Source organism: Pongo abelii, chromosome 23 (assembly GCF_028885655.2).
Source record: "Pongo abelii isolate AG06213 chromosome 23, NHGRI_mPonAbe1-v2.0_pri, whole genome shotgun sequence".
Lineage (NCBI taxonomy): Eukaryota > Metazoa > Chordata > Mammalia > Primates > Hominidae > Pongo > Pongo abelii.
The window spans coordinates 41,856,165-41,880,217 of NC_085929.1; the positions used below are offsets into that span (position 1 = coordinate 41,856,165).

The 24,053-nt window shown below is 54.0% G+C and overlaps 1 protein-coding gene across 1 annotated transcript in view; it reads left to right on the forward strand.

Annotated features, from left to right (window-relative positions):
* The window catches only part of TOM1 (target of myb1 membrane trafficking protein), a gene marked incomplete at its 5' end in the record, with an annotated part of 48,377 nt that overhangs the window by 18,822 nt on the left and 5,502 nt on the right, over positions 1-24,053 (forward strand). Inside the window, 10 exon segments of the mRNA NM_001135445.1 lie at positions 3,570-3,648; positions 4,637-4,786; positions 5,109-5,243; positions 5,381-5,527; positions 9,027-9,143; positions 12,100-12,233; positions 14,681-14,714; positions 15,104-15,197; positions 16,034-16,154; positions 20,417-20,492. Coding sequence (NP_001128917.1) covers positions 3,570-3,648; positions 4,637-4,786; positions 5,109-5,243; positions 5,381-5,527; positions 9,027-9,143; positions 12,100-12,233; positions 14,681-14,714; positions 15,104-15,197; positions 16,034-16,154; positions 20,417-20,492 — 1,087 coding nt within the window.

Consider the following 24,053-nt stretch of genomic DNA (forward strand, 5'->3'; position numbering starts at 1 on the left):
TGGAGGGTAAGGGAGAACGCAAGGATGGCAGGGAAACTGAAGCTGAACTGTGAGCCTGAACAGCACTGGCATTTGCCGGGCATTTCTGGCGTTGGGGTCACGGTATCGTCTTGCTCAGTGCCAAGGAGCCCTGCCAAGGCACGTGGTGTGGGGGAGGGATTGGGGTCTTGGCCTCCGATGTCTGACTCGTTGTCAATGACCAGCCGTGTGACCTTCGGAAGTCACTTTACCTCTCTAGGTCTTTGTCCTCAAAGGTGCTCTGTTAGATCCTTCCAGCAATAAGCCCGAGTCCCTGGAGGGAGCAGAAAGAGGATGTGAGGGTCCCTGTCAATCTCAGGAAAACCCGGCGAAGGCTGGGGAGAGGTGTGGGGGCCATGGGCAGCAGGAAGTGCTGCCAGACGAGGCCTCCATCCTGAGAAATCAGTGTGGACCCTCCTTTCCCTCTCCAGTTCTCACTGGGATCATCCAGCTCTCCCGCGGCCAGTGCAGGGTTCCTCTCAGCCCGGGAGGGCTTTGCGTGGAGAGGGGCAGGCTGGATGCAGGTGGAGGGCAGGGAGTGCCCAGCTCTGAGCTGGAAGGGAGGCTGTGGGCATCTGAGTCACACAGTCAAGACCCAGTCAGGAGAGGGCAGTGGCTGCCAGGAACCTGCCGGTGTCTTCCTCAGCCCTGCTCCCTGATCTTGCCAAGGACTCATGAGAATGAGGGTGTGGGAAGGAGTGGTGGGCAGAGGTCAGAAGAAAGAAAGCAGGAGGCAGAAAACCTCACCAAGCCTCTAGACAGGCCTGGGAGCTTCATGGACGTCGCAGCTGCAAGTCACTGCAGTATCCTTGGGGACAGCAAGCCCTCATGTCCCTTATAAACATGGGAGGAACGGGCTCAGCGTCGTTCAGGTGCATTGCTATTTATTTGAGCACTTTGTGTGTTCCAGGCAACACAGGAGGCACTAGGGACCCAGCAGTGATCAAAGGCAGGCGTGACCCTTGACCTCACCAAGCATGGCACCTAAACTTAGCCTCGTTACTAAAGTGTCTTCCCCATTGGGTTGTGGCCTCCTTGTCATACACTTTGTGCTCCTAGCAGAGTACTGGACATCATGGGCCCACAGCAGTGGCAAGGCCAGAACTTCCGATTCCCAGTGCTTCCCTCTAGGGAGGGAAGGTACCCAACAAGGACGCTGTCCCTGCGCTGTAGGAGGCTTCTTCTCTCCCAGGGTGGGCCCCCAGGTCAGTGGCGCATGGCGGAACACGCCAGGGAATGATTCTGATTCCCTTGTCTCTAGGCCACCCTAGAAGAGGTGGAAAGAAGTCGCTAGAAAGCGCTGAAGTAGCCCGTGGGTCAGTGGCCAGGCCAAGACCAGGAGCCAGGGACAGGCGAGGGGCTGCCCAGGGAGGCAAAGGTTGGAAGCTGCTCTCAGGCTTCTGGGCCAGGACCCCCCTTAGTGGGCCACCATTGCTTTCCGCACCGTGTCCCTTCCACCGCAGGCCTGACTGCCTCCATAGCTCTAGCCCCCAGGCAGGCTCCGTCCCTAGGACGCCTTGCCTCTGCCTTCACTCCTGCTGAGAACCAGTGCCAGGGTTCCAGGCTCTCCTGCTTTAGTCCTGGATGGGGTCAGCACTGACAGCCAGGCAGACAGCCGGATGGGCCCCAGTGGCCACTGGCCAGGCTGGGAAATGTTACTACTCTTCAGTAGCGTGATGGGCTCTAGGAAGGGAAGCTGTCCAAAGAGAACACCATCCCTGCCCTCTAGCAGGCTTCTTCTCTACCCAGGGCGGGCTCCCAGTTCAGGGTGGCATGGCAGAACAGGCCAGTGAGACTGGAGGACCTGGGAAAGTGTTGTGGATGGGGTGGATTTTAACTGAGGCTTCACCTTGTGGATGTGGACGTCAGGAGCCTTCAGGGTGCAAGTGGGGGCCCTGTACAAAGGCTTTTAGACAAGAGCAGTCAGGGCAGCACTGAGTATACCTGTATAGGGCTGAGGGTGGAGGGTGGTGGGAATCACAGAGGGGACAGGGAGAGCAGGCTGGCACCCCAGCTTCCAGGGGCCTCCCAACACCGTGACCCCTAGGCTTCTTCAGCCCTCCCCAACCTCCCCCACACTCAGTGTGGCCTCCTCTTAGTTCCTGCAAGGCACCAAGCTCCTCTGCATCCGAGACCTTGGTCCAGGCTCTGACCTTGACCCAAACTGCTCTGCCCCCACTCCCCCCGGCTGGTCCTTCCCATCTTTCAAGGCCCAGCTACAAGACCACCCCGTCACAGGTCTTTTCTGACCACCCCCATCCTCACCTCTGCTCTTTTTCCAGGACCTGCTTATTCCTTGCTCTTCTTTGGATCTCGCCACAAGGTGGGGAGGAGGCAGGGCCATATGGTCTTGTTCGCCACTGTATCCCCAGCACCTAGCATGGTGCCACGCACATATGGGGCGCTTAATAAGACTTGAATGGGCCAGACATGGTGGCTCACACTGGTAGTCTCAGTGTTTTGGGAGGCTGAGGCAGGAGGATCACTTGAGCCCAGGAGTTCTGGGCTGCAGCGAGCTGTGATTACGCCACTGTACTCCAGCCTGGGCGACAGAGTGAGACTCTGTCTCAGAAGGAAAAAAAAAAAAAAAAGACTTGAATGGAAGGATAAATGGACAGATAGAGCAGCTGGCCAGGACGGGGCATCAGAACACTATGCTAGCTGGGCTCAGGGACTCATGCCTGTAATCACAACACATTGGGAAGCTGAGGTGGGAGGATCACTTGAGCCCAGGAGTTCGAGACCAGCCTGGGCAACATAGCAAGACCCCATCTCTTTTTTGTAATGAAAACACTATGCCTTCACATTATTTGTTCTTAAACTTGAGCATGCATAAGAAACCCCTGGGGAGCATGAGAATCATTCAAATTCAGGGGCCCCACTCCCTGAGAATTTGGTTCAGGTGGTCTAGGGTGGGGACCTAGGGTTCTGCTTTTTTTTTTTTTAAATGTCCTTTGTTTTTTTGAGACAGGGTCTCACTCTGTCGCCCAGGCTGGAGTACAGTGGCGCAATCTCGGCTCTCACTCTGTTGCCCGGGCTGGAGTACAGTGGTGCAATCTCAGCTCACTGCAACCTCTGCCTCCTGGGTTCAAGCGATTCTCCCGCCTCAACCTCCCACATAGCTGGGATTACAGGCTGATACCACCACGCCTGGCTAATTTTTGTATTTTTAGTAGGGACAGGGTTTCACCATGTTGGCCAGGCTTGTCTTGAACTCCTGGCCTCAAGTGATCCACCTGCCTCAGCCTCCCAAAGTCCTGGGATTACAGGTGTGAGCCACCGTGCCCGGCCAGGTTCTGCACTTCTAACAAAACACTCTCACCTTTTCTCAAAGTGACTGTGCTGCAGGAGGTCCAGGGGCCACAGGTTGTGAGTCCCTGCTAAGCAATGGGCTAGGAAGATTCTGATGTGATCAGAACCTGGCTGGATACACAAAACAGGTGGGGCGCAGGGAGGATGGGCCTATAAGAACCGTTCCAACTCTCCAGGGCCTCTGGTGTTGGGTAAGGGGGCTCTATTCCTAAGCCCACCCTTTTTCTTGTCCTTCTTAGTCCCAAAGATGCCCTCCGAGCAGTAAAGAAGAGAATCGTGGGGAATAAGAACTTCCACGAGGTGATGCTAGCTCTCACAGTGAGTGCCCCATCTGTCCGTCCTGTGGCAGGACTACGGTCCACTGAAAGTCACCTCCCCTCAGACCCAGCAGGACTCCCAGCCTCCTCTGAGCTCCTCATTTGAGAGCTGGAAAGGCCTGTAGGCAATGCACTGTCCTGTCTACACTGAAGGCGGATGCAGAATGGCAAGAGGCCATTTGGAAAGGTTCTCTCCAATCCCCCAGCATGGAAACAGACGCTTACATCACTCCAGAACCACTGGCAGGGAGAGCCTGGGCCAAAGGACCTGCGGGTGACATTGAAGCTCAGTAAACCCTGGCCTCCGTGGGGGCAGGGAGGCTGGCCGACTGAGTTGGGTGCTGCCCGGTACTTTGGTGCTCTGGCAAATGAATGTAAAATAAATACCAGTGGCTGAGAACAGTCTTGCCCACACCACTGAGCCAGCCCAGATCTCAGGGTCGCCAGACACTCGTGGGCCTCCTAGCCGTCAGCATGGGTTTGGCTGGGGAAGATAGAAACTCTGTCCCACCCTCCTCCATAAGCAGCATTTATATCCAGGTGAATTGGCTTAAGCGAAAAGCAAAGGCAATTCCTGCAGTGGGAAGTGGAGAGTGGGGAGGGAAGTTCAGTGCCTTTTCCCTGGGCCACAGGCTCACCAGTCGATTGACATCTCAGATTCTCCTTGATTTCCTCTTGGAGAGCCTCTTCTCTCTAGACCATGTTCAGCTCAAGACAGCATCGGGATTCTGCATGCACTGACGCCATCAGGGAAGGAAGTCCAGCCCACACACCACACCTCTGCCCACCCTAGGCCGTGCCCTCCAGTAAACAAGTCCCCCAGTCCTGGCATTGTCCCAGTCCTCCACATTCAAGGGTCTCACTCCAGGAAGTCTCATCTCCTCTCCGGGGCCTCCTCTCTGGGACACAGGAGGAGCCACGAGGGTGGGGGTCCTGAGCACCGCCTCTCCTCTGACCAAGGTGCTCGATGGCACCTCTCGGCCCTCCAGGTCTTAGAAACCTGTGTCAAGAACTGCGGGCACCGCTTCCACGTGCTGGTGGCCAGCCAGGACTTTGTGGAGAGTGTGCTGGTGAGGACCATCCTGCCCAAGAACAACCCACCCGCCATCGTGCATGACAAGGTGCTCAACCTCATCCAGGTGAGTGCCAGGACAGGGCAGGGCAGGGCCAGGAAGAGCTGTCAGCGCAGGAGCTTCCTGCCCAGTGGAGAGTCGAGGCCATCGTGTTTGACCCAGGCTCCACTTCTCATTTCTGGGCGTCTGGGTTGTCTGCTGATGGGATGTTCTGCGGGGAGAGAGGCTTGCCAACTGCGTGCTTTGCTGTGAAGTGGGCGGGGCAGATGTAGTAAAAAAAAAAAAAAAAAAAATCAGGGAAAGAATGTCTGTTCTCTGTCTGGGTGCCAGGTGGGCAGGCTCACAGGTGAGCTGTGGTTACTGGCTGTGTCCCTTTGTCCCCTCTCAGTCCTGGGCTGACGCGTTCCGCAGCTCGCCCGATCTGACAGGTGTGGTCACCATCTATGAGGACCTGCGGAGGAAAGGCCTGGAGTTCCCCATGACTGACCTGGACATGCTGTCGCCCATCCACACACCCCAGAGGGTGAGAGAATTGCCGTACCGGCAACCAAGGGAAGGGAGGCAGGACTCATCCCCAGAGACATCACCAGGCTGGCCCCTGACTTCCTGGGCTCTTGATGTTCCCAAGAGCCCTCACTGATCCTGTTTTCCTCCCACTAGACCGTGTTCAACTCAGAGACGCAATCAGGACAGGATTCTGTGGGCACTGACTCCAGCCAGCAAGAGGACTCTGGCCAGCACACTGCCCCTCTGCCCGCCCCGCCCATACTCTCCGGTGACACGCCCATAGCACCAACCCCGGAGCAGGTAAACAAGCCTGGGGTCAGAACCGTCAGGTCCAGGCAGGTGGGCCACACATGTCAGGGAGGGCCCCCTGTCAGAATTTACCATCCACGGAGCCTCCACTTCTTCCTCACAGCAGCCCACAGGGTATGTGTGATTCTTCCCGTTTGAGCGATGAGGCTCAGAGAGGTCCATTCACTTGCCCAGAGCACACAGTCATCAGAGACAGTTGGGATTCAAGCTCACGTCTCTCTGACTCCTGGCAGGCACTGCCCTGTACCTTGGCCATTTTCCAACCTGTGTTTTCTGCAGGGCCCTCCAACAGCACCATGGAGAGGTGTCCTGTAGGCGGCCCCTTCAGGCCAACTCCACCTGTGTGGTTTCTTGCACACTCACAGCGCCAGCTCCACCTGTGTGGTTTCTTGCACACTCACAGCGCCAGCTCCACCTGTGTGGTTTCTTGCACACTCACAGCGCCAGCTCCACCTGTGTGGTTTCTTGCACACTCACAGCGCCAGCTCCACCTGTGTGGTTTCTTGCACACTCACAGCGCCAGCTCCACCTGTGTGGTTTCTTGCACACTCACAGCGCCAGCTCCACCTGTGTGGTTTCTTGCACACATACAGCTTTCATTTGAGCTGGGCGTGGTCACGTGCGTCTGTGATCTCAGCTTCTCAAAGGTTCAGGCAGGGGGATGGCTTGAGCCCAGGAGTCTGAAACCAGGCTGGGCAACATAGAGAGACCTGTTTCAAAAAAAATAAAATAAAACAAAATAAAAGGCTTCATTTGAAGAGAGGTTCTGCCTGAAAAGTTTTCAAACATCTGTGCAAAAAATAAAAAACATGTACATTGTACCATGCTGCTTCCCATGAAGTCTCAAGAAGGTCTGAAGCTTTTGTGTTTGTTTTGAAACAGTCTTGCTGTCACCCAGGATGGAGTGCAGTGGCACGATCTAGGCTCACTGCAACCTCTGCCTCCCAGGTTCAAGCAATTCTCCTGCCTCAGCCTTCTGAGTAGCTGGGACTACAGGCATGAGCCACCATGCCCAGCTAATTTTTTGTATTTTTAGTAGAGATGGAGTTTCATCATGTTGGCCAGGCTAGTCTCGAACTCCTGAACTCAAGTGGTCTACTCGTCTTGGCCTCCTAAAGTGCTGGGATTACATGCATGAGCCACCGCACCCAGCCAAGAAGGTTTGAGGCTTAGTATGAGATTCTAGGGGACAGGTTTTCCCAGCCCTCTGACTAGCTTTGAAGGATTACCCACCTCAGAGCAGGTGGCACCCTGGGCATGTCACTTCCTTCCTCCTGTGGCTGGAGGTGGGGCGACTTGCCCACTGGGCCATGAGCTGCTTGTGGAGTGCCACGGCTGCTGTATCTGCTGAGTGACTTCTACAGCCATGAGCAGCTCATAGAGCTGAGGGCTTGTCATTCTAGACTTTTGGCTGCTGGGGTGGGGGCAGAGGCCTGCACACTGTGGGGGCATCCACGTTAGAGGTGTTGTACACACATCAGACCCATCACATCGCGGAGCGTAAAGGTGGAGCTGCTGAGTGTGCTGGTGAGTTAGACACGGATGTGTGATGGAAAGAAAAGTGAAGCTTAACTTTCCCAGTAAGCGTCCCCACTGCCCGCTTTATGTATCATTTGAACTCATTCTCACCCTAACCTATTTGAAGAGAAACTTCCATGATTTGTTTTCTCGTAGCAAGTTATGAAATCACCCCCTAGAGTAACAGATATTACTAGAAAATTTTGCTAACTGGACAAAATTATTAACGCACTGCCCGTTTGCCCCAAGAATACTCTTGTCTCTAATCCTAATGTAACATCATATACATTTCTGTTACGTTAGGATTGGAGACAAGTTCTGTTCAGAAATAACTCCAAGAACAGTTTTTATGTTTTATTTTCATGTTGAAAATCAGTCAGGTTTACTTCAGCCTCAAAGAGCATGTTTATGTAAAATTAAATGAGTGCTGACAGCGAGCTGCACTTTTTTTTTTTCTGAATGGGTTAAAGGTGTGTAAAAAATTGTAAAACCACCTTGTGATTGTCTAACTCAGTTACGATTTTAACCAATTGCCTGAAGTCTAGCATCTGTGTGGATTAAGACGCTAATTGCTTCTAATGCCAGAAGGTGCTTGCTAAACAAAACTAATCTTTGTTTAATTCAAGAGTCCCCTTTTGTCTCTTGAGACATGTTAAGACATCAGGTGTGCGGTGATGTTACTCCCAGACTCCTTTGTAATTAAGTCCCATCTGATTTGGATACATGGGGTTTGTGATCAGTAGTTTTTCCACTCACTCATACCAAGAGTGTTCATTAAGTAAGCCAAATAGATCAAACATTTTGCAGGTTTTGGAAGGTGTCAGTGAACCATAGTGGATATACTACTTGTCTCTACACTCCATTTCTTCACCTGTAAAAGGGATATTGATGTCTACCTGTGGTAAAAAATTAAGTTAGCAATATACGTTCAATGCTTGGCACTTATTAGGTAGTCTATAAATGGTAGCTGCTGTCACAATCATGAATGTATATAGTGACACTCTGAAATCAACTATAACTCAGCCACATGATTTAGAATGTACCAGCATTTCTCAAAATGTAAAAAGGTTCTTCAGTCAAATAAATCTTGGAAGCTTTCAGACTGATCTTTTCCCAGGCATTCCCAGTGTGCATGAGGGTATTAAACACGCTACAAGGTCCCACAGCATAAGATCCTTATACCAATGGCCTTTCACAAGCTAAGCTCTTTGAGGAGACTGCAGCTTTATTGAAAATGTTTCCCCAAGCCCAACTCCTTGGAACCCTTTGACCATTGAAAACCTGCCCACATCCCTTGGAACAAGTGCTAAATCTGAGTTTCATATTCAAGGTGGAGGACAGGGCAAGGACTATCCTTAGATGAGCCTGGGACACCAAAATAGACCAGAAACAAGACAAAATCCCAGTCATCTAGGAGGAGAGAGAGGGTGGAATCCCAGTCCTCTAGGAGGAGAGAGGGCGGAATCCCAGTCCTCTAGGAGGAGAGAGGGCGGAATCCCAGTCCTCTAGGAGGAGACAGGGCGGAATCCCAGTCCTCTAGGAGGAGACAGGGCGGAATCCCAGTCCTCTAGGAGGAGAGAGAGAGGGTGGAATCCCAGTCCTCTAGGAGGAGAGAGAGAGGGCCTGCAGCCTCCCTCCTCCCCTTGTGGGGAGCCACCCTCCAGGGCCTTGTTAGCTGCCGTGTTAGACCCAGCAGATGCTGGAGTCTTCCAGCCACACTTGATGGCTCATTCCGGTCTGGAGATGGTAACGGTTGGTAGCGCCTCTGTGAGGGGTCTGTAGAAGGGGTGGGGCAGGCCTCTAGTACAGAGCTGTCGCTTTGGGAGCCAGGAGGGAGGCTGCCTAGAGAGGCTGCTGGGAGGTCAGCTCCCTGGTGCTGCACCCGGGGTTGGTGGTACTGGGTTCTGTCCCTGTGAGTGACATGGGCCCCAGACCCCTGGCTTCTCTCACCACGACCAACCGTGTGTTTCAGATTGGGAAGCTGCGCAGTGAGCTGGAGATGGTGAGTGGGAACGTGAGGGTGATGTCGGAGATGCTGACGGAGCTGGTGCCCACCCAGGCCGAGCCTGCAGACCTGGAGCTGCTGCAGGTGAGCAGGTGGCACCACCCCCTGGGGCTCAGATGACTCCTGCCCAGCTGCCCACATGCATTCTTTCCCAATCCTCATGACAGCCTTATGGCTTACTCCACACTCCTTGGTCACAGTTGGGGACATGTTACCACCAGGGACTTTGGACGCCATCAGATTGGAATCAGATCGCAGCTCTACCACTTTCTGCTTTGAACAAAGTAGCCCCCTGGCCTCAGTTTCCTCATCTGTAAGATTGCTCTAACAATAGCCTTCATGGCACAAGTTTGATGTGAGAGTTAAATAAGGTATTGCATGAAAAACACACAGGCTTGTGCCTGGTACAGAGTAAAGCCCCCAGTAAGGGGTCCTGAGAAAAAGCTGGAAGGTGGGATTTCCACCATTCAGAATCCGAGACTCAGCAGGCAGGTGTGAGAGGGTGGTGCCAGCCTTGAGATGCGCCAGCCACTGGTCTTGGGGAGCCAAGGCAGGTGGAGCTAGTGGTTCCTGCTCCCGTGTGTCACGTGGCATTCCCACGGCCCCAGCCCGGACTGGGGGGCACTGGAGCGGAAGAGGCACTGAATTTGGCGAAAAGCACCCTCCCCATGGAGGCTGGTCATAGAGGCACCGAGAAAGCTAGGAATCCCCAAGGCCCAGGAGTCACCAGAATCCATGAGGGGACAGAGCGCTTTGTGTAACTGTTCGAGTTCCTGTTGCTCGTCCACCAGGCCTCAGGCTCCTTGAGGGCAGCGCTGTGTCTTCCTCACCACGTGTCTGTGTGCCTGACCGAGCTGACTCTGCAGGGGTCCTCACTTGGTGGTGCAGGGTGGGGAGAAAAGGAGCAGCCTCAGAGCCGAATGAATACGCAAACTTGAAACCCAGTAAGGGCTCTGGAAGAGGGAAGACTGCGCAGGCAGCGTCGCACACCCCAAGCCAAGGCCGTGAGATGTGAGCAGTTTGGGGACTCAGAAGGCTGAGCAAGGTGGACGTAGGGACAGCTCCTATGCACTGGGCACTTCCCGTGCCCCGGGCTATATGTGGACAGTTGGTTCACATCACTCACGTAATCTTCACCACCCCCATTTTCCAGGTCAGGAAACAGGCATAGGGAGATCAGATAACACGTCCAGGGTTATGTGGCTGGTAAGTAGCAGAGCTGTGATTTGAACCCGGGGGCCTGGCTCCAAGTGCTGCTCTTCTGCTCCTGAGAGGGCCCAGCAGGGAAGCAGAAGCAAAGCTACCGTGTGCTTGGTCACGAGAGCAGGAGGGGAGCCTACAGGATGTTGAAAGGCACCCGCCCTGCCCCCGTGCTAAGGGCGATGAGGAAATCCCAGAGGCCTGACCTTGGACTGAGCAGGGGACAGGGTCCACGTGACAGCCAAAATAAACACTGGGCAGTGCCGAGCCTCAGCGTTGCCTCCAGGAGAAAGGCATGCTGGCACGACGCCACAGTCGGCAATGCCAGGCAGCTCCCTGGACCTCAGGACCCAGGCACCTGCCGTGACCCAGGCACCTTCACCTTGTGGCAGGTACCTGAAGAAACAATTGACCAGTCTTAAAAATGAAAACCCATATGGCTATGGCTTTTGATTTTTTTTTTTTTTTTTTTTGAGATGGAGTCTTGCTCTGTCACCCAGGCTGGAGTGCAGTGGCGCGATCTCGGCTCATTGCAGCCTCTGCCTCTTGGGTTCAAGCTATTCTCCTGCCTCAGCCTCCCAAGCAGCTGGGATTACAGGCATACACCACCATGCCCAGCTAATTTTTGTATTATTAGTAGACACAGGGTTTCACCTTGTTGGCCAGGCTGGTCTTGAACTCCTGACCTCAGGTGCTGGGACCCCAAGTGCTGGGATTATAGGCACGAGCCACCAGGCGTAGCCAATTTTTTTATTTTTCATAAGTTTAAATATGACGCTTAGTGGTTAAAAGTCAGTGATGTGATAACTAAATGTAGTGTAGGATCCTAGAACAAACAAAGGACATTAGAGGAAAAACTAGTGAAACCTGAATAAAGTCCGCCGTTTAGTTGATAGTATTTTACCAGTTTTAATGTTTAATAGTAGTTTACCAGTTTTGACAAATGCCAGACTAAGGGGAAGCCAGGGTCAAGGGTATATGGGAACTTGTGGTACTATCTTTGCATCTCTTCTGTAAACCTAAAATTATTCCGAAGCTAAAAGTGTGTTTAAAAAGACAAAAAATCAGCCAGTGAGAAAAGTGAGGCAAAAACTCGAAATCGAGGTTTGTGGCTAATGGTTGCAGTCATCTAGTTCATTCTGTATGCTTTGGTTGCAAAAATCACAGCATACCCCCAGAAGTTGCGGTTTGTTCAGCCAGCCCCCTTTGCAGACTCAGTTTTTTTTTGACTAAGCAAAAATGGTGGCACAACCTTTATTCTGGAATCTGCACAAAGCCAAGTTAAACTGGCAGCACAGTTGGACACGTTGATGGTTTCCTGTGGATTAAATTTTAGCATCTAACACTTGGAAGTGAAGTTCAAGTTCATGTTTGTAGAACCCAAAAAGCTGTTCCGTGGAACCTTGAAGTCCAGTTTGGGCACCTCGCCCTCCTCCAAGGCTTCAGCAGGGGCTGGAGGCCCGTGCATTAGAGATGGCCTCACTTGGCTGGGCGCGGTGGCTCACGCCTGTAATCCCAGCACTTTGGGAGGCCGAGGCAGGCGGATCACGAGGTCACGAGATTGAGACCACCCTGGCTAATATGGTGAAACCCCGTCTCCACTAAAAATACAAAAAAAAAAATTAGCCGGGCGTGGTGGCAGACGCCTGTAGTCCCAGCTACTTGGGAGGCTGAGGCAGGAGAATGGCATGAACCTGGGAGGCGGAGCTTGCAGTGAGCCAAGATCGCACCACTGCACTCCAGCCTGGGCAAAAGAGCTCCGTCTCAAAAAAAAAAAAAAAAAGAGATGGCCTCAGTCTGAGTCATGTGACTGTGTTTGCCTCACTTCCTTTCCCGGCAGGAGCTCAACCGTACGTGCCGAGCCATGCAGCAGCGGGTCCTGGAGCTCATCCCTCAGATCGCCAATGAGCAGCTGACAGAGGAGCTGCTCATCGTCAATGACAATCTCAACAACGTGTTCCTGCGCCATGAACGGTAGCCCCAGCACCTCCCCTGGCCTCTGGCCTACTGCCTCAACCCTCTCCCTTCCCTTCTTCCCTGTTCTCCTGGTCTCATACCATCTGAGCCTTCTCTCATCCTCCTGTCAAACACAAGGCAGGCTGCTAAGGGCGTGTGCCCTCACCTGTCTTCTTCCAGGATGTTTATGAGGGCCCCTCCTTCCAGCCGCCCTGCATCTCCTTTCCAGGGTTAGCCCTGCTGCCTATGCCCAAGTCCAGCCCTGGGAGATGGTCACAGGTCACAGCTGAGAGCATGGCCCTGCAGCCAGACCGGCCTGGTGTGTCCTTGCTCACTCCCCTGGTTCTGGGGCCTTAGACAAGTGACTTCACTGCTGCAAGCTACACAAAACATTTCTGGCTAACTTAGGCAGAAGAAGAATTTGTTAGGATAATCTTTATTAAATGGGTAGCTTTCAGAATCCAGAGAAAAGTGAAATTGATGTCTCCCAACAGAGCAAGAAAGATGGATCCCAGGGCAGCTCAGATGTCTCAGGAGCAGAAACTCCTGGACCATCTCCCCAGGGTGCTGCCATCAATAAATGCATCAGCTCAAACACTTGTCCACAAACACCTGTCCACCTTTTTTTTTTTTTCTGAGGCACGATCTTGCTCTGTCACCCAGGCTGGAGTACAGTGGCATGATCACAGCTCACTGCAGCCTCAACCTCCTGGGCTCAAGCAATCCTCCCACCTCAGCCTCCCAGGTAGCTGGGACTACAGGCATGCACCACACCCAACTAATTTTTTTTTCTTTTTTGCAGAGACAGGGGTCTCACTGTGTTGCCCAGGCTAGTCTCAAACTCTTGGCCTCAAGCAGTCCTCCCTCCTTGGCCTCCGAAAGCATTGATATTACAGGCATGAGCCACCACACCCACCTGCCCACCTTGTATTATTCGGTTCAAGAGTCACATCCCCGAGAGAGACTTGGATTGGCTTAGCTTCATTGTGCCTACCAGCTGGGGTATGGGAGAGGGCCCTTTGATGGCAGCTCCACCGGGATGATGTGAAATGGGGGAGGAGCAGTTCCTCTAAAGAGTACTTAGGTGCTATTACAAAAGAAGGAGAAGGGCTGGGTGCAGTGGCTCACACCTGTAATCCCAGCACTTTGGGAGGCTGAGGCGGGAGGATCACTTGAGGTCAGGAGTTTGCAACCAGCCAGGCCAACATGGTGAAACCCCGTCTCTACTAAAAATACAAAAAAATTAGCCGGAAGTGGTGGCGGTTGCCTGCAATCCTGGCTACTTGGGAAGCTGAGGCAGGAGAATTGCTTGAACCTAGGAGGCAGAGGTTGCAGTGAGCCGAGATCGCACCACTGCACTCCAGCCTAGGTGACAGAGCAAGATTCCATCTCAAAAAAAAAAAGGAAAGAGAAGGAGAAGGATTGCTGGGTCTGCAGAAATTGTGTGCCCATCACACCTCCTCTGTATCTGTAAAATGAGGCATGTGGCATAACTGAGAGTCCATGAAACAGTGTCTGTAAAGCTCTTAGTAGTCCAGGGTGTCTGATAAATGACACGAGCTATTCCAGCCTCATTTTTTGTGTTCATTTTTTGTGTCTTTCTCCATCAAAAGACACTCACTGATTGATTCTAAATCAGTGGAAAGTAGGGGGTACCCTGGAGGTCACATCTGCCTAGCTTCTCCTGCTTATTGGCCCAGTGGAATGAAAGGCCTCTTCCCTGCCATTTTGGGGTATGGGCTGTGAGGTGACTGAGGGGCCCCATCTGGTAGCAGCTGGTACCCTCGGATACCCGCAGTCATTAGGCTTAATATCTGACAGTGCTTTCAAGTTCGCAGTCACTTATACCCATGTCCTAATTTGGGCTTCACCACTTCTGGGAGGCAGATGCCTGCAGATACTAGACAAGGAGACTAAAGTTCAGAAGGGATATAATTTACCCAAGGTCATGTGATAAGTGACAAGGCCACAACTCGAATAGACCCCAGACTAAAGTCTTCTCGATCTATCTCACTGGCCCCTAAGTAGCTCCATAAAGCAAGGTTAGAGATACGTGTATCTTTCTTACAGCACTGGAGAGAGCCACTAACCCACACACACACAAATATGTAATTGAAACAAGTTTCATAAGACAACCCTTACCTTTACTGCGTGCCATGCATTCCTATTTTCTTTGCTGTTCTAACCTATTCCTGTTTATTTGTTTCATGCTGCTCATGATTAAGGTTGCCTTATAATTGATCATCCAAATTGGGACACTTTTGCAAGGGAAAGAGGAGCACTGCTAGTTATCCAGGGACAGCAGGCATGAACTGGATCTGTCCAGGGCACACCAGATGTGTCATCACCCTGATCATAACCCACCGTGTTGATGTTGAGACCCACAGTTTGAAAAGCTCTGCCTGGCTGTGTGCGGGGGCCTGTCTCAGTCTGTCTCCATAACTCGTGTCTTTTGTATCTTGTAGGTTTGAACGGTTCCGAACAGGCCAGACCACCAAGGTAAAAGGCTTCTTTTCTGTGACTAGATCAGGCCCTGTTCATGGGAAGAAGGAGTGCCATTCTCACCTCCCTCCCCCAGTAAACTGGACAGGGTGGTGCTGTCTTATCCAGGCCCATAGAGAAATCCCCTTCTAACTTTTTATGTCCCTGTCCCTTTAAGGTAAATAAGGCTATGCCACCACCTGCTGCCCCAGGGTGTCCCCAGCCTCCCAGGGAGTCCAGTTGAGCTGGAGCCGGAGGGGAGGAAGGAAATTCCCTGATGCCCAGTCCTAGCTCCTGGGGCCCTGGTGACAGATCCTTGGGCAAAGCCTGCAGGCCCCAGTGCTTGGGGCAGAAAGGAACAAAGCTGCAGACAGAGGGGATGATTAGGGCATCTCCCTTCCCACCAGGCCCCAAGTGAGGCCGAGCCGGCAGCTGACCTGATCGACATGGGCCCTGACCCAGCAGCCACCGGCAACCTCTCATCCCAGCTGGCAGGAATGAGTAAGTGTGGTTTGGAGGGCTCCAGCTGAGGGTACATTATGGTACTGTGGGCACCCCTGCAGTTTTTGGGGGTGCCCTTGTTATATACCCACAGCAGAATGTCAGTCTGGACCCCACCTTGCTGGGGTCCCAGGCTGAATCTTGCTGCAAGGTGGGGCACTCGGGGTAACTGCCCCTGGCAGCCCCACAAGTCCTGAGCTGCCTTGGATCTCAGAAATTCCACCATCCTAGGACTGGCCCTCTACACCGAATTCTCCATGGCTTCAATCATCTGCATGAGCTTGGGCAAGTTCCTTAAACCTCCTGAGCCTCTCTTTCCTCCTCTGTAACAGGAGTAGGGAGCTCATGTATGAGAAGCACTTAGACCATGCTAGGCGCAGGTTGCACTCTGGCTGAGTAGTTGGTCATTGTCACTGTTATCACTGTGATAGGTTTTAATATAATTTACTGTCTGCTTCATGTGAAGCCCTAGGAAATCATTAGCACCCCATTTTGTGTCACTAATGCTATACTTTTTGAAAAAATCGACTACCCATCTGATTACTGTCCTCCTGCCCAGCCACTTCCCCTAGGAGAATCAATGGATAGCATTTTGCCTGTTCTCTAACGCTCACAGCAGCCCCAGGAGGGGTGAGTAAACTAAAGCTGGAAAGAGGAAGCCGCTTGTCCAAGGCCCCACAGCCAGCAGCAGGTGGCCCGCCTCACGCATTCCCCCACCCACACGTGCCGCTTCCCCAGCACCAAGCCCTGGGCCTGGCAGCAGGCGGCTCAGCCACAGCTCACACACAAGGACAGCATGTGGACGGGTCCTTCACGTGGCCTTTCTGTCCCTGCAGACCTGGGCCCCAGCAGTGTGAGAGCTGGCCTGCAGTCTCTGGAGGCCTCTGGTCGACTGGAAGATGAGTTTGACATGTTTGCGCTGACACGGGGCAGCTCTCTGGCTGACCAACGGAAAGAGTGAGTGGCCTGGCCCTGCCCTGGTCCCCTGCAGTTCGGGTGGCTCTCGGGGTTCTTGAACCCGGTTTTATGGTGGCATACCATGAGGAAGGGCACACGGACCCTGCTACACCCCCTTAGTATCCCCTAAGTCAGTCCAGCGTGGCCTGGGACCCCTGTGCTCAGTTGACAGACTGTGTTCCCCACAGGCCGTGCTGGGTCGGGGAGGGGGGGCCTAATGACCCACTGTATGCCAGAATCTTACATAGTCTGATCAGAGGGGGAAACTGAGGCACAGAGAGGGGCAGGCTCATTTGCCCCAGGTCAAGGAGCTAATATTTGGCAGTAGGTTAGGAGCCTAGGGCTGTCTGGTTCCAAAACACAGTGTCTCCACCCCCCGCCCCTCTCCCTGCACTGTGTACCGCCTAGTAAGCCCTCCAGGAGCAGGGAAGTTTACTGATAAATCCTCAGGGACTTTCAAGTCAAGTCTTTTTCTATTGTTCCATAGCCACCGTTAATTTCCAGAGAAGATTAAGCAGGTTCTGCCAGCCTTGCCCCAGAGCTGGGGCTCTGCCCTTCCCTGTGCACCGTGCATTTTCAGGGGGTGCTTTCAGCAGCATAGGCACGTGGCCTGAGTGTGTCCACCAGGGTCCGACCCCTTGCCAGGACCTGCGGGAGAACTGGCCCCATACAGGCTTGTAAGAGGAACAGTCTGCTTGATGTTTTCTTCAGCCTTTTGCCCACTATGACCCCCAGGGCTGAGCTGTGGGCAACCAGGATTCTTATAGCTAAGGAAAGTTCTAGATTATGGGATCCTCCCACTGACCCCACTCAGCTCCTTAGAGGTCATTCTGGTGTCTTTTGGAACTTTGTCAATGGGCCTCCAGAGAGCCCAGGGATAACCTCTCCACACCCACAAATCCAGGTCCAGGCTGTAGCCTGCTAGGTCCTTAGGGCTGCCCTGGCTGTTAGCTATATCTCTCTTTAGTCCGGGCAGAGTCTGTACTTTTAAGCCCAGGTACCCTGGGACCAGCGGCTGTTGCCATGGAGTTAGGGGTGTTGCCGAGGCTACCCTGCAGAGGCAAGCTAATGAGTGTGATGGGACTTGCAGCCAGGCGGGCCCGTCCACAGAGGCCCCGGCAGGCAACACTGCTGGCCATACTGGAGAGCCCTGGTGCCTGCCCTGGTCACCAGCCTGGCTGAGGTTTGCTGTTGCGCCGTCATTCCTCTGGGGAGCAGGCCCCGGGGGACAGGGAAAAGCACACAAGGAACTTGTCCTCTAGGGCCTGCAGTCTCACGGGAGAGTAACATGCACCTGGACCGCCGCTATGAAGGGCTAAGTGCTGTCCTGGAGGGGGCACCAGGCTCTGTGGACACAGAGGGAGGGGGTATGCAACTCTGCGGAGGGCACTCAGAGCTGGACCAGGTGCTGGGTGATAGGAAGGCCATTTCAGGCACTAGGAACAGCATGTGCAAAAGCTCAGAGGCAGGGCAGGAGAGAGGTGCCCTGGCTTCCGCACAGCAGCTGGGAAAGATGCTTTTCACACAGGGAAGGGGGCAGGATGCTGAGAGCGTGGTGGGGCCCACTGGGCTACACGGAGGCAGTTGATTTTATTCTAACATGAGCAGGAGGGAGCACAGGAAGGATTTTTTTTCTAATCAGATTTTCATCTTTGAAACTGCCTTCAGCTGGGCACAGCTGAAATGACATCATGCACCTTCTCAGGCCATTGGTTCTCCTGGAGGCCCTCCCCAGGGCTTGGTTTCCACCCTGGCAGAAAACATCCAGCAGGGTCAGGCGTGGACCTGAGCATCCATTTCCTCTTCCCTTTGTTCTCCTGCCTGGCTGGCCCCTTTAAATGCTTCTGGTGGATCTTCCAGCTCTGGTCACCTGACCAGCCTTTTCTGCCTGCTTGGTGTCCAGCCCGCTCCTCCCTGTACCTGCCTGGCTCCCCACTTCACACCAGTCTGCAACCAGCTCTGCCTTGGCTCGCAGGGAAACCAGCTCATTATCAGCCACTGTTTCTGCTCCAGCCTTGACCACAGCTGGCACCGTCACAGCCTTTCCTGCAGCCAGTCCCGTCCACTCAGTGCCAAGGAGTAGTAGGGCTTCCAGGAGAGCCGCAGCAGAGACGCCCTGGCTAGGCCTTCACAAAGGCAGGGGTGTCCTTCCCCCGCTTTGTCCGCATCTTCGTCAGTGCTGCTGTACACAGAGGCCTTCTCTGCAAGGAGCACTTAGACAAGTGTCACCCCAGTGGCCCAGGTCCAGCCCCTGCCCACCAGCCCCACTGGGACCACCTAAGGAGTGGCCCTCCACCCTCCTGCACTGGGCAGGAGGCAGCAGGCCCTGGCCCAGGGGCCACCACCCAGTGCAGGAGGTGGGGGCTTCCTCCAGGGAAGTGCTTGGCCCTCCACCGCCACAGGCGTGGCCTTCAGGGACAGCCGGGCTTCAGGGCCACGTGTGGACAGGGGTGGCGAGGAGCTAAGCTTAGGAAGGGCAGATAGTTCTTTTTTTTTCTTGAGCCAGAGTCTCGCCCTGTCTCCCAGGCTGGAGTGCAGTGGCGCTTGCAGAGTGCAAGCTCCGCCTCCTGGGTTCACGCCATTCTCCTGCCTCAGCCTCCCGAGTAGCTGGGACTACAGGCACCCCCACCACACCTGGCTAATTTTTTGCATTTTTAGTAGAGACGGGGTTTCACCATGTTAGCCAGGATGGTCTTGATCTCCTGACCTCGTGATCCGTGTGCCTCGGCCTCCCAAAGTGCTGGGATTTCAAGGTGTGAGCCACTGCACCCGGCCCAGATAGTTGTTTTGAGTGAAGGGAAAGCATCGGTTTCTGCGTGTTCTGGGGCTGGGCATGGCTTCTTCAGCCTTGCCCACGATGCGCCAAGCATGTCTTAGAGACAGCAACATGCCACCTCCACACCCTCAATTAGCAGGCCTTCTCTGCGTCAGAAGTCAGCAACCTGACACCCCACCTCCCCCACCTCTGGCTTTAAGGTTGGCTCCAGCAGGGCCCTTCCGTAGTCACTGGCCCACTTGCCATGGATGGGAGCCGTGTAACCAGGAAATGCCCCAGCTAGTGGTCACACTCCACCAGCAAACTCTGCCCCTGGTGGGAAGGAACAGACAGCAGCACTCTTCAAAACGACTGCGTGGGAACTGGGGGTCGTATTCAAGAAGCCCCTTTCAGTGCCAGCCTACTCCATTCCTAGGAAAGCAAGTTGGTATTGCAAGAGTTAAATGTGATGCAGTCCCAGTTCCTGAAGCCTACAGTTAGACCAGCCCCCGCTTCACTAGCGTGTCAGGTGGCCTTGTTCCTAACAGGAATCGCAGGCCTTTCCCTTTGTGACCAGAATTCCGTGGCTTACTTCTTTGCCTCAAAGCTGCACTGAGCCAGTGCTGAAGTCCTCTCAGCCGGCAGTTCAGGGCAAGAATAACAGGGCTCTTTCCCTGCAACAGGGCTGGGTCCCTAATACCTGCCCTGGACACCCCCACTGCAGCAGCTGGGAAAGACACCATAGCCGCCTCTCCTCCTTAGCCAGCTTCTCCTCTCACTCCAGCTATTCTCTTGCTCCCCAGGAGACTTAACCTCACACATAACATGCCCCTCCTTGCCTCTCCTCATCTGCCCAGCAACTGCAGGGTCAGCCTCTGCCGCTCCCAGCCCATCAGCCTTGCGTGCCCTCCCAGTTCCTGCCTCCCCACCCTGCCTGGCTGGCTGGCATCCCCCAGGGGACATTTAGAAGAGCTGTAACCAAGCCACCTCCCATGCTGCTGAGACAAGGTGGGGGCGGAGTCATCTTTGTGCCGGTGAGCCCAGTGCAAGACAAGATGGCACCTCACCCAGCAGTTTACAGATGTGTTTTCAGCAGCAGAATGGAATCCCGCATTCAAATACAACCTCATAGACAACCACAGTCTATAAAATAGGAAACAAGACCTGCTCAAGAAAGGGTCTGCTGGGAATTCTCCACAAGCCTAGGGGCACTGGAGCTATTTCTCAGTCTCCTGAGTTTGGCCAATCCTGGTCATAGCCATTGGTGGTCTTGGTCTCAGTCTTTGGCCAGCAACACCCTCCATAACCTGTCCAGCCTTTGCTGCTGCCTGTCATGTAGGTCACTTGTCAGATCCTAATTTCCAGAGGCAGGAGATGAGACCCTTTCTACCATTTCCAAGCAGGCCTGGAGGGTGGGAGCCGCCAACCTGTGCCCCCCAGCCCGCTCCGTTCTTGCATCAGCCATCGGTAAGGGCAGTCTCCAATGGCTTGGTGGTCTCTCTTTCAGGGTAAAATACGAAGCCCCCCAAGCAACAGACGGCCTGGCTGGAGCCCTGGACGCCCGGCAGCAGAGCACTGGCGCGGTAAGCAGAGGGGCCGTCCTGCCACCCTGGGGCCCTCCTGAAGGAGGTGAGGGAATGCTCACCCACTGGGTGCCATCGTGGGCCAAGCACTGGCCCAGCACCTCTGCAGGCCCTTCCTCATTTGGCCATCAGGTCTTTTTGGCTAATGTGGTTATTCCCAGTTTACAGCTAAGGAAACCGCTAGAGAGGCCAGTCCATTTGCCCAAGCCCACAAGCAAGGATTCAGACCTGAGCCTGACTTGAAACTGGAGACCAGGCCGGGTGCGGTGGCTCACACCTGTAATCCCAGCACTTTGGGAGGCTGAGGCGGGTAGATCATCTGAGGTCAGGAGTTCGAGACCAGCCTGGCCAACATGGTGAAACCCCGTCTCTACTAAAAATACAAAAATTATCTGGGCATGGTGGCACATGCCTGTAATCCCAGCTACTCGGGAGGCTAAGGCAGGAGAATCGCTTGAACCCAGGTGGTGGAAGTTGCAGGGAGCAGAGATTGTGCTACTGCACTCCAGCCTAGGTGACAGAGCAAGACTCCGTCTCAAAAAAAAGAAAGAAACTGGAGACCAGTGGCCCGGGCTTCACATTCCAGCTCTACCAGTTACCAGCTATGTGTCCTTAAGCAAATGACTGGCCTTTCTGACCCTCAGTCTCTTTATCTGTACATTGGGGCTTATCCTAGCACCTATACTTGTTTATAATAGAAATGGGAGAGGATGTATTTAGGGAGCTTTACATGGAGTTAGAGCCTGTTCAATAGTATTCCTCTCTGCCTCTCTAGAGACTTTTAATCTGCAGCAGTGTGGGCAGAGGGGAATAAAAGAGCAGACCCTAAAGCGGCGGGGAGAAATGCAGGGGTGCTCTTTGAATTCCGTTTAGTTCCTTGACCATGTGTTGAGTGACAGCCACTTGTCCAGCACCGAGCACACTTTGTGGGTGACCCCCACACGCTTTGGCAAGACCTCCAAGCACCATTCTCTCATGTGTTTCAACGTGTATCTGGATGCCTTTCAGGCAGTGTGAGAACTTCTGCTCCAGCAAGTGAGCAGACAGAGCAGGTCCCATGGGAGACAGTTAGAAACAGCCAGACCTGGGAGTCCAGGGAGTCCGGGGAGTCCGGGGGAGTGAGGGTGGTGGACCCGGGGGCCGAGGAGGCTAGAGGAGGCTCAAGGCAGCATGGGGACTTCTGAGGCCAGCGTGGGGTTGCGGGTAGGAAATTAAGCTCTATGGGGATAGCAGGGACCAGAGGACCTCAGCGTGGCTAGGAGCGCTGCAGATTGCATCCTAAGTGAGGTGGAGGCTGCAGGGAAGTCTTGAGCACAGGAGGGAATTGACTTCCAGTCTAAAAGATCAGGATGGAAGCTAGGAAAGCAGGGAGGGCCGGGCACAGTGGGTCACGCCTGGAATCCCAGCACTTTAGGAGGCCGAGGTGGGAGGATCGCTTGAGCCCGGGAGGTGGAGGTTACGGTGAGCTGAGATTGCACTACGACACTCCAGCCTGGGCAATGGAGTGAGACCCTGTCTCAAGAAAGGAAGGAAAGCAGGGAGGGAGGAGTTGCAGAAACCATCCAGGTCAGTCCACTGTGGGCAAAGTCTTCATGACTCCCAAGGGCACTCTGTCTCCGCTCCTGGGTCTCCCAGCGTCTCAGGAGCCACTCCCAAGTCAGAACAGGGCAAGGTAGAGGACGCTGGGGTGGGCCACCTGGGCCTCTCGTGGACAGAGGTTGACTCTACCACCCAGTGGGCAACAAGAGAATCTAGTACCTCCCATGTGTGGTGTGTGACCTGCCACCAAGCACAGCACGTTGCACACCCGTGTCACATCCACCGCACACACCAGTCAGAGCCTCCAGTCCTTTTTCGGGTGTAAGCCATCATTTGCTGAGCCTGTGCTCCGGGCCAGGCCTGCACTAAGCACTTTGTATCCCCTCTCTTAGTGAGTCATCACAGAAGCCCTTAGGGTATGTTATTATCCCGTTTTACAGATGAGAAAACTGAGTTCCAGGGAGAGGTTAAGTGAAACCACAGGTGTAATGTCCTCAGCATGGTGCCTGGCACACAGTACAGTATTACGGCACTTAAGCTTTACAGTAGCGCCATGTCCTGATCCCATTTACAGATGAGAAAACTGAGGCTGAGGACTGGGAGTTACCCTGCCCAGGGTCTCACAGGCATTGTTCTGCCTGGCTTCTAAGCCACGCTGGTAACCTTAGAGCTGTGAAAAGCCTTAAGGTGCAAAGGAGAGTGAGTGGAGGTGTGTGTCTCCCTCCTCAGCCTTAGGCTTCCAGTGTATCGGGATTCATCGGAACTGACACGCTGGGAGCCTGCTGTAGGAGCTCCCCTCTCAGGCCACCTGGCCTCTTGTGGTCAGAGGTTGACTCCACCACCCAGTAGGCAGCAATCCTAGCCAGTCTGCTCCTGCTGCAGCCCAGAGACAGGGTTCACTTCCCTAGGGGCGCACAGCAACTCAGGCGCGACTAAAACTAGAGCCCCGGTGTCCTGGCTCCCACACCATCTTGCAGCCCGCCCACAGGGAGGAAACGCACCTCACAACTCCACTGGCAGCGAAGAGAAGCTGATAAACTGGTTATCACTGATTTATCTCCGATAACCTGGGAGATTTAAGCCACTTCTGCCAAATCAGGGTATGATTTCTTAAAACTCTGTGAGCAAATGCCTGCTCCTGGGGTGCTAGAGTCTGGTTGGTGGTAAGGCCTTCACCCACTAAACCGTGAGAACGTCATTCCCAACAGCAAGGTACAGAACAGCATCAAAACCAGGCGTGGTGGCAGGTACCTGTAGTCCCAGCTACTCGGGAGGCTGAAGCGGGAGGATCACTTAAGCCCAGGAGTTTGAGGTTATCGTGAGCTACGATTGTACCACTGCACTCCAGCCTGGGCTACATAGTGAGACTCTATCTCAAAAAAAAAAAAAGAAACAGAATCAAGTGCCAATTGTGGGCAGCCCAGGTTTGTGCCCTGGGATTCAGAGCAGGACTCACAAGTCGTGTGACGAGGTGGTGTTGCATGCTGTGTGCCAGGTTTTAGTTCCTTCACTCCCTGACATGTGTGCCGTGTGCCATGTGCCAGGCCCCATGCTGGTCTGAGTAGGGTGGACCAGCCAGGCACAGGGTGACGGGCTGGGAGCAGGACTCTCGTTTTCCTCCACTCTGGGGCCCTAGGAAACTGCATGTGTGCCATGGATGAGTGTGAGAAGATTGGATAAACTGATGTTTCTAAAACCTGGGTGCCTGTCAGACCCTACTGGGAGCCTCCAGACCATCTGACAGCCACCTGCCCTGCTGTCCTGGGGTTGCTGAGGCCCAGCCTCTGGGATCCTTGTGGAGAGAGTTGAGAAGCTTTGTTTAGTTTGCTGTCAGCTCTGCCTCAGCCTACCCAGGGCGCTGGCATCCCAGAGCTGTTGTGGTTCACCCCCCGGTGGGCACCACAATACCTGCCTCATCCCTCTACACCAGCTGCCACACCCACCACACACTACACCTACACACTCCACACACAACACCTACACTCATACACCCACACACACACAGCCCTACACACACCACAC